At 35.6% G+C, this 10,277-nt stretch overlaps 1 protein-coding gene across 1 annotated transcript; it reads left to right on the top strand.

Moving 5' to 3' along the window:
- LOC18787855 (crocetin glucosyltransferase, chloroplastic) lies at window positions 1,744-3,475 on the top strand. The gene has a single exon (XM_007221226.2). It carries the CDS (start codon window positions 1,961-1,963, stop codon window positions 3,383-3,385), a length of 1,425 nt encoding a protein of 474 aa, XP_007221288.1. The 5' UTR covers window positions 1,744-1,960; the 3' UTR covers window positions 3,386-3,475.

Below are 10,277 nucleotides of genomic sequence, written 5' to 3'. Positions count from 1 at the left end.
ATTTGGCTTTTGTTGAACCAAATTCGTAATAAGAGAAATCTCGTTTTGAATAACTTATTTCTCTAAGTCTGAAACTGGAAGTTTTGATTTGTAGCTGGCTTCTTTCTTGTGGCTCAATGAGCTTTTGGTTGCTTCAGTGTTTTGAAGGTTTTTGAGATCAAGTAATCATTTTGAGTTTTTGCTTTTGATTGATTTTTTGGTTGTCTTTTGATATGTTCATCTCCTCTCATATTTATAGAAAATGCTGGAGTGGGATTTTAATCTTTTTAAAAAATGGGTGGCAGATTTTCTAAAAAACGAGATCTTTTCTTTTCAAAGCCATAAAAGAAGAAAGGTATTGTTTTGGCAGATAAGAACCATCAACAATCAGCTTTCATAGATGTATTTTCCTTGCTTTTTTGAAAGAAAACCAACTCTCTTTGTTCTTTGTTTGTTCCTTGTAAAGAGAAAAACTCAATCTGCCATGATGGTCAGTTTGCTTTCTTGTTTTGAACAACTCCCTTGCACCCTACTTATATCTTGAAATCGTAGTCTGCTTATTTCTTGGAAATGGTACCTGCTCTGGAGTAGAATTTTTCTAAATATAGAAAAGGGATTATGATCTTCTTTTGCCTGAAAAGGCTAGAGAGTTTTCCCTGTTTAAGACCTGCCTTCATTAACTCCCTATCAACCTAGTTGAACTTGTTGACTTTCCAAAGTCAGGTAGTCACGTGGGTTTGCTTTTATCTTGGGTTTTCTTTCTTTTTCATTTGATCATGCCAAGCCCAAGTTTGAGTTTTGGAACTGTGGCCTGATTTTTCTTTGTTTTTCCGAAGCCCAAGTTTATTTTCGTGGATTGATAGGTCCTGGGCTAGGTTTTCTCGATTTTGAGCTACTTTTCTAGCTTTCTAGTAATCAAGCCCGGGTTGTGCTCACGTTTTGTGGGTTTCAAAAATGGGCTGGGCTCCCTTCCAATTTTCGGGTCTTGGTAAAAAATCTGATTTGGGTTTGGGCTTTTTGACTTTGGGCCCTTAATTCCATTTCTAGTCCAAACTGCCTGGGTCGTGATTTCGCCTCATCCTTCTAGGCCTCCAGCGTTGGGCTGGGTGCATAAATTGTTTGCCCAAACAACTTCCACCAGGACATTCCAAAGAATATCACAACATCTCCTAATTCCCACTTGACCCAAACACAATAAAAATAGATCCACCAAAATCAGCAGCTCCACCTCCAACACAGAGATATCTACACGAGATCTACCACAAAAGCAACAGATCTAGCAAGATCTTCAATAACCAGCCCCAAAAGACTGGGACACAAACCCTAAAGAAAAAGGAAAGAAACAAACATTACAAAAGCAAGTAGCAGACAAAATCCAACAAAAGGCTTCAGTCACCTTTATCCGTGACTGAAGGCTTTAGACACCCTGCATGCAATAACGATTAATCAGTGTGTTACATATGTGGCCGTGTCTATTGATGTTTCTCAGGCTAAAGTACATCATGTCCAAATCACCAGGTTGTTATTCTGCTAGCACATAACAATAGTATCGGCATACATTTCCTTGGCTTTAGTTGTGTAGGGTACCGTACACTATATTATATTACTTTTTAGATTTCAGTCCAATAATTTAATTTTATATTTATTATATTTAATTTGAATGTCACCAATGCATATGCCTGAAGAGAGGATCCTTCTCATCTGGTTAATTAGCAAGTCATGGTCTGATTAAGAATCTTTAGTGCTATTGGTGTTAACCTAATCCTAAATATTATAATTTACTAAACAAATCATACACTTTGCGTTTACTAATCAGTTTTGTGATCATTAATTTATATTGCTTGTCCATGTCATGTGATATACACATTGAACTTGCCAAATGACACTTATACCCTTCTCATTTCTCTCTTATCTCCTATTTAAGTCTCAACATCCTCCACTCAACTAAGCCCATTCAACACCCAATTTTCCACCAATCGCTATGGTGCAACACCGATTCCTTTTCCTAACGTATCCGGCTCAAGGCCACATCAACCCGGCCCTCCAATTAGCAAAGCGCCTCATCCGCAATACCGGCGCTCAAGTCACGTACGTCACCAGCCTCTACGCCTATCGACGCATAGTCAATGGCTCAACTCCTAATGGATTGACCTACGCGCCCTACTCCGACGGCTACGATGACGGCTTCAAATTTAGTGATGATGTCGACCACTATATGTCGGAGCTTAGGCGCGCCGGATCACAAGTCATCACCGATCTTGTTGCGTCTAGTGCAAAAGAGGGCCACCCCTACACTTGCCTAGTGTACACAATACTTCTTCCCTGGGCCGCGGACTTGGCTCGTGAGCTTCACCTCCCATCCGTTCTTGCTTGGATTCAGGCAGCCACTCTTTTCGACGTGTACTACTATTACTTAAGCGGTTACAAAGATCTCATCCGGGAAAGCTTTGGTACTGACACTAATGACCCTTCATGTTCAATACAATTACCAGGACTGCCACTAGACCTCGCCAGCCGTGACCTTCCGTCCTTCATGGTGGCTGAAAATTCGTATAATTTCGCTCTCCCTTTGTTTGAAAAACAATTCGAGCTTCTCGAGAGAGAAACGAAGCCAATCATTCTGGTGAACACGTTCGATGCACTAGAGCCAGAGGCCTTGAAAGCAATTGACAAGTACAATTTGATTGGAATCGGACCATTGATTCCATCAGCTTTCTTGGACGGCAAGGATCCTTCTGACACGTCGTTCGGTGGTGATCTTTTCCAAAAATCAATGGACTCTTCGTGCATCGAGTGGCTGAACTCGAAACCCGAAGGGTCCGTGATTTACGTGTCGTTCGGAAGCGTTTCCGCTTTGTCAAAGGATCAAATGGAGGAAATTGCCAAGGGGCTGTTGGATTACGGGCGCCCGTTCCTGTGGGTGATTAGAGAAAAAGAAGAAAGAAATGGACAAGACAACGAGACCGAGAAAGAAGAGGAGAAATTTAGCTGTAGAGAGGAACTGAAAGAGCTTGGGAAGATAGTGCTATGGTGTAGTCAATTAGAGGTTTTGTCAAACCCTTCACTGGGTTGTTTTGTGACACATTGTGGGTGGAATTCAAGCATGGAGAGCTTGGTTTCCGGGGTGCCTGTCGTGGCGTTTCCTCTGTGGACAGATCAAAGGACCAATGCCAAGTTGATTGAGGACACGTGGAAGACTGGGGTAAGGGTGGCACCAAATGAGGAGGGGATTGTGGTGGGTGAGGAGCTCAAGAGGTGCTTGGAATTGGTCATGGGAAGTGGGGAGATTGGTGAAGAGTTGAGAAGAAATGCTAAGAAATGGAAAGGTTTGGCAAGAGAGGCTGTGAGTGAAGGTGGGTCTTCTGATAAGAATCTCATGGCTTTCTTGGATCAAATCGGAAATTAAATGTACTTTCTTTTAACAACTGAAAAATATGTAATTGTCAACTTTGCTATATATGCAAATAGGAATTGAATAACTTATCCAATTTGGTCATATTTTCTGTGTTTGTACCATAATCAATCTAGCACTAACTTTTAAATTTGAGGTAACTTAACTATCATAAGAATTGGTAGTGATGAGATGACCCCAAAAAAAAAAATTACATTTAGAAAGGAGAAATTGCTTTCCACACATCCTAATGTAACTTTTTGGTCGGCCAAAGAGAAAAAGAGCACAGTAAAAGACACATCATATGGAAGCTTCGTCATTATGGAAGCTTAGTGTTTCGTCCACGTCTTTTTCACACCCATCTTTAACAATCCTAGCTATCACTTATCTGCAAACAAGAACATCAATCTATATGGAAGGATCCGCATGCTATCATTTTATTTATCATATCAGGAACATAGCTCCATAAGAAGAAGCAAAATAATGAGACTGGACAGATGCTGCAGGGGCCAAAATGGAATAAGATTTCAGAAGAGTTAAACGAAAGATTCTTTCAGTCAAAAAAAAAGAAAAAAAAGAGAGAGAGCAGAGAAAGTACAGTGGTTCCTTTATTAAAGAAATCCCATTCAAGATTACTTTTCGTTGTAACTGTAAGCTGAAAGCAATCTGGACCACAAGGTCCACAACCCTACAGTCAAAGTGTGATGAATAATCAATTCCATTGAAACCTATAGTGTTCACCACTTTAAATTAAGGTATGTGTTTATCATTTTTTTTAAAATACTTTAAATGTGTCTATAAGTATAACTATAGTTATATAAATCAAAGTAAAAAGTTAATTATGATTATACCTATGGACATGTGTCAAGTACTAAGAATGGTAGTGAGCATACACCTTAGGTTAAAGTGGTGAGCAAAAATATTTCCCCTATAAATATGGCTTTGAAACAAAGTGCTTAGCAATAAGCAGAAGGACTCACTAGTGTAGTGATTTGGAGTAATTGAAGGGAATATTCTACAACCAAACTTTGAGATTATAAATCACATAGCAAGCCATATCTAATATGAAATCAAAGTAAGAGCTGAAGCATTAAATAAACTAGGGATTCATGCAAGTCTCATTTGGTCCCAATCTTTATAAGTCTATGAAAGTGTGCACCAGAGACTCTCTAAATCCTATTTGAGAGAAAGATACGATGTTCATACCCTTGGAGCAAATCTTGAAAATAAGAATGGTGCTCAAGTAGAGGGAGTGGTCCTTTTGTTGTTGGCTCTCCCTTTGATGTTGATTCTCCACCTTGTAGCTCTCCAAATAGGTACAAAGATATGCACCTCTCCAAAGCTCTTCACCAAGAATTGAATGGGATGAGAGAATGAGTAAACAACAAGTGAAGAGTGGTGCTAGCACCCTCACTTGATGTGATAGATTGAATGGGTTAGGGAGAGAGAGCTTGATGTTTTCTCTGTTCCAATTTCATAGAATGATAGGATTCTATAGCTGTACACTTATAGGATAAAAAGATGTCACAAGAGTGACAAAAATGCCCCCAAATCCTAGTGTAACCACACACTCCCCCTCCCCTTCCCCCCGCCCCTCTTCTGTGTCATCTTTTGCTATCTTGATCCAACACATTAATCTTATAAATGTGTCACATATGTGCTTAAATCCATATAATCAAATCCCTTTTCAAAGTGCTCTTATAGGTTACACTAGCACTTGTCTTTTTTATTTATTTACAAAATTAAGAATCTTTAGTGGGCTATTTAGTTGGGATGGCTACATTAAAGACTAAGTATAGGAAGAGGTTTGGTTGTAACTTGTAAGGTATCTTTTGTAGGAACATGATTTTGACACTCTAAATATCAGCTCTGACACTTCTCTACTCTATCTCACACAAAATAAGTACATAAGATTAAGATGTGGTGGTGTGGTGGCTGGGGGGCTGGTTTGGCGGTGGTGTGGTCGCTGTTCTTTTTTTCTTTTTCATTTTTGATATTTCTTTCTTTTTTCTAACCTCAGTTTACTTTGAAATGACAAATTTGTCCTTACAATACAAACTGAATTCTTAAGAGAGAAGTGGATGTTGTTCGAAAAATGTAAGGTCCCGTTTGGTTCAGAAAACGAATTTGAGGGGAAATTACTTATCATGTCTTTTTCTAAAGAATGAGAAATGAAAGATTTTTTTTTCCCACATTTGGTAATGCCGGGAAAGTAACGGAAAGATATCACTTTATTTCATTTCCCATGTTTATTTTGAGTATGAATGAAAAATAAAGTTTGTATAATTTTTCAATTATACCCATATTACATCAAATAAAAAAAGAATACATTTAATAGTATATTGTAATTTCAAATTGTTAATGGGGACAAAATGGTCATGAAAAATATGCATTTAATATTGGCTCATTTTCCTAAACTTTTCAATGAAGAGAGAAAATGAAACCCAAGTTGAGAGGAGGGTTTCGCTTTCTCCTCTACTTTCTCATGTGCTAGGCAACTATTTTTCATACCTGAACTTACCAAACAAGAGAAAGCAATTAATTTTTCATTCCTAAGCCTCCTTCTTTATGAACTAAACGAGACCTAACGATGGGTTCCATATTAACTAGTATTATATAATTAAAGTCCTCAATTTATCTACAACAAAAAAGGGGCAAGCAACACAAAGACAAGGAAATTTGTTGTCTAGTTTGGTTGCAAATTGATATTTATTATGCACGCCTTCTTGTGGATATGGGATCAAACATACGGATTGAGACAATCTATTTCCTATTCCGATAAGATTTTCTTCACTTGGCTGAGTTGGCTTCGAGTTCTGTGCGCTACGCCTACATATAGCCAAGAGTCAAGAACTGTTTGGATCATGCTCTTTAGGTCGCTATCTTACTTTTTGAAATTTTGGTTTTTTTAGCATACTAAAAGGCCATGCAAATAAGAAAGAACCAGCACAAGATGAGTAATATATATTCGTCAATCATTAACTATTTGGCTCAACTGCATAATTGTACATAGTCTAGCTAATAGTTCACAGTTAAATTGCTCTTTAACTTGTCAAAATATTTATACTCATACACTGTTCATAGAACTCACGAAAAATTTAATCATAGTGTGTTAGCCACACTAGTAGTGAATTTGTTAAGTACTTGTATGACAAAAATAAGTATATCGTGTATATTGACGTGGTGTTCATGTAGATAAAAAAATAAATAACAATAATAATAATCTTTTAATCAAGGACGGACTCAGGAATTGCAAATCGGGCTAAATTTACCTTAAGTACAAACCCATTAAGAAAATTTGGTGGCTTTTGGTGGGTTTTTGTAGATTTTTAGGCTTGGACAATAGATTGTAGGAACTAAAAACTAAAAACCAAAAGTAACATTTGGCTTGGCCCAGGCCCACGCTCAACCCTTTCACTCATAACTGAAAGAGTGATGCTAAACAAACCCTAAAATTAACTGAATACACCCTATGATCTAAGTACACCCTAATATTTTAATCAAGATATAAAATTAACTAAATACACCCTATTTAACTACCAAAAATACCCTTAGTACACCTTAATACACTCTATTACACAACACCCTAATACCAATCCTAAACCAAATTTCTCTTTTTACGAGTGTTATACTTTTCCAGCTCTTACTTGTTGCAATTTCTACACTCATGAATCTCAATGTCTACAATTTATTTAAATTTTTTACTTTGGCAGGAAAGCAAGGGCATAGAAGACTTTGGTGATGTTATTAGAGAAGCCGGTGGAAATCTCAATGTCTGCGATTTATTTAATATTCCATACTTTCTCATCTTCTTCAACCTTAAATTAAGTAAACCTACTTGTATGATTATTTGTTGGTTGATATCCAGCTTGATGTCTTGTTTGGTTATAATCTGCTTGTATTCCGTGACTAAAAGTAATTCTTTTTCTTTTGTCATGAAGGCTATATTGCAGCTGACAGAATCAGGTTCATTTTTCCTCCAGGTTGATCTGTTTAAAGTACGTGGGAAGATCGCATTATCATATGTTTCTGAAGATTTTTTACTCTGCAAAGGGAAAATTCTTCTAGTTACTCATCGAAGATTGGTACTGTTGCAAGTAAGTTAGCTGGATTAGAAACATTGCTATCTATCCCTTCCTATCTGCTATATACCATTCAACGACACCTCATTTTGCCTTCGTCAATGCTCGTGGCGTTGTTCGTGGGCACCAAGTAATATGAAAACTTCTCTATGTTTGATTAGGGTTGAATATGATGAGTAGGGTGTGGTGTATTTATTAAAATTATATTTATTTCACAATTCAATATATTCTTTTTGGTCATTTTATATTAGGATAAATTAGTAATTTAATAAATAGTTTGGTAATAGGTGTACTCAGTTAATATTAGGATTTGTTTAGCAACACTCTAACTGAAAACCCCATTTAAGATCCTCAAACGTTATAGCCCAGGTTAGTAAGAAAATTCATGCTGGGCTAAATGTTATTTGAGGCTGAGAAAAAATAAAAGCCCCCCTGACTGTAGCCTAGGTTAGGCTATACTAAGGTTCGTTCCTGCTTTTAAGATAATTAAAAGAATCGAAAGAATAATTATTTTTGTTAAATTTTTTAGTTTTTAATTGTTTATATTTTGTGAGAGGACTCCACAAACTCATGACTCCCTATAATTTAATGCTGCTTTGTTTTATGTATAGCTTAAACTTTTAATTAATGTTAACTATTTTTATTTTATTTTTTATAGAGAGCTCCTAAAATAACTTTTATGTGTTTTTAGCTACCTTAAAAATAGGGAGCATGATTGTAGATGCTCTAAGTACACTCCACAAAAATTTTAGAGAACTTTAGTCATTGTACTTCTGATTATAAAAATTGATTAGGAAGATTTTAGTCTGATTATAAACTTTTTATAAATTTACCGCAATTTTATATTTTCAACAAAGAATAACGAAATGAATAATTTATCTTTAAAACCTACTAATTAGAGCATCCACAATGGCCTCCCTAAATCACCTCCTTAGATAAAATTTAAGGAGGAAGTGAGAAAACCGACCTCCAACCATGCTCCCTATCCAAATCCTAAAATAAGGAGACCTCTAGGAGCTCCTAAATTTGAGGAGAGAAAAAAGACTCTTAGTGGCTCAATATAATTAAATGTTGCTTTACTTTAATATTATTTTAATTAATTATTTAATGCTAATTATTTATTATTATTATTTTGTATGAAAAGGGAGCACTTATGCTAACTTAAAAAAAGAAATAAATCATTTATAATTCCCTAAACTAAGGAGTATGGTTGGAGTTGAAATTTTATAAAGAGTTCCTAATATAGCTTTCTAGTGTTTTTAGCTAAATTTAACTGAAAAATAAGGAGCATGATTGTGGATGCTCTTATAAATTAAATAGTGTTTGCTGGAATATGATTTGAAGGGGGTAGATTTGTTTTCTATTTGTTATGGATGTACTGGTACTCTTTTTCTTTGACTGAATTTTTTTTTTATTAAAAATTTTATAATGATGTTTTAACAAGGCCATTATTTTAGCATCTAGATGGTACTATTTGGATTTTGTTTTAGCATCCGGCTAGGTATATTATCTGGCTATTTCATTTCGTACACAACACTACATAATGCGATTTAGTAAAATACAAGTCCAATGCAATTCGGCATACCGGATGTAACTAGGCAACCATAGCATGTGTATTTTTCAGTATTGCCGTCGTGAGTTTATTAGTTGTCCCTTTGACCACATCACACCTACTAGTCCATGTCGTGTTCATTGAACTTGATGAGAAACTAAAAATGACACATGCACCAACACAAGAACACATGTGACGACCCCAAGAAAGTTAGAAATTAGAAATAAAGGGAGATGATATGAAATAGCATCAACTACTGCTCTTAATCAATCTAACTTTTAATTTTTATGTTATTGAGCTACGAATTTTGATGTGAATTCAAATGCGAAATCAAGTAGGTTGTTTATTCCACGTTTTTTGGGGTGGAATAAAAGTAAAGTTAGGCTTAGGGGTAGACTATAATTCTTTTACTAGACTTTTTTTTTTGGGAAAAAACAAATATTTCTAGTGGAATACAGCTAAATCCAATGAACACTTGCATGTGTATTAATCAGTTTGTAGTTACTAAATTTGCTTCTCCCTCCCTCAGACCCTGTCAGACCTACTAGTCCATGCTACGTTCTTTTGAGCTTTGATGAAAATTTGAAAACGAATACATGCATGCATATATGCCTGAAGACAATAACTCAAATTATTAATCATAATATTCTTCTCATCTGATTAGGAAGTCAAATCTGATTACAAATCTTAGTCTCTGGTTAGGAATTTAAAGAATAGTTTACCACAAATATTCTAATCTAGTGGAAGACACTAGTGGTAAAACACAATTTTCTTGTGAAAAACATACTGAAACAGCATTTTGTGTCATTTCGTAATGAATATTTAATTACAATTATTTGGTTTATTTGTAGGGTTCAAATCATATCAGTTTTTCTTTTATGGAGATGTTTAGACGTTACTGTGTTAACGTTATTGTAAACAGGGAGAAAAGAAAAAGAAGGTAGCAGAAAATACATGGCCTCCAGATAATAATAACATCTAAACATTCGCATAGGAGAAAATCTGATATATCGGACTATGCTATATATGCGACAAGATAATGTGTGTAAATTACGCTATTGAAAGTTATATTGTTTTTCGTATAGGCAAAATCAAAGATGTTGAACTTCTCCAATACAAAGTATTACTAAATAATTTAATATAATACAATTCAATCCAATCCAACTTATCAATCCACATTTATAACAAAGTACAAAAATCATATACTACTTTGCATGTGTATATTATCAGTTTTGTGATCATGAATTTATGTACCAGTCTCAGACATGTGCTT

Source organism: Prunus persica, chromosome G1 (genome assembly GCF_000346465.2).
Source record: "Prunus persica cultivar Lovell chromosome G1, Prunus_persica_NCBIv2, whole genome shotgun sequence".
Taxonomy (NCBI): domain Eukaryota; kingdom Viridiplantae; phylum Streptophyta; class Magnoliopsida; order Rosales; family Rosaceae; genus Prunus; species Prunus persica.
This window is presented reverse-complemented; position numbering and strand designations above follow the sequence as displayed.

Excerpts from the sequence above, each read along its gene's own strand:
- LOC18787855 (XM_007221226.2), top strand. The coding sequence starts at position 1,961 with ATGGTGCAACACCGATTCCTTTTCCTAACGTATCCGGCTCAAGGCCAC.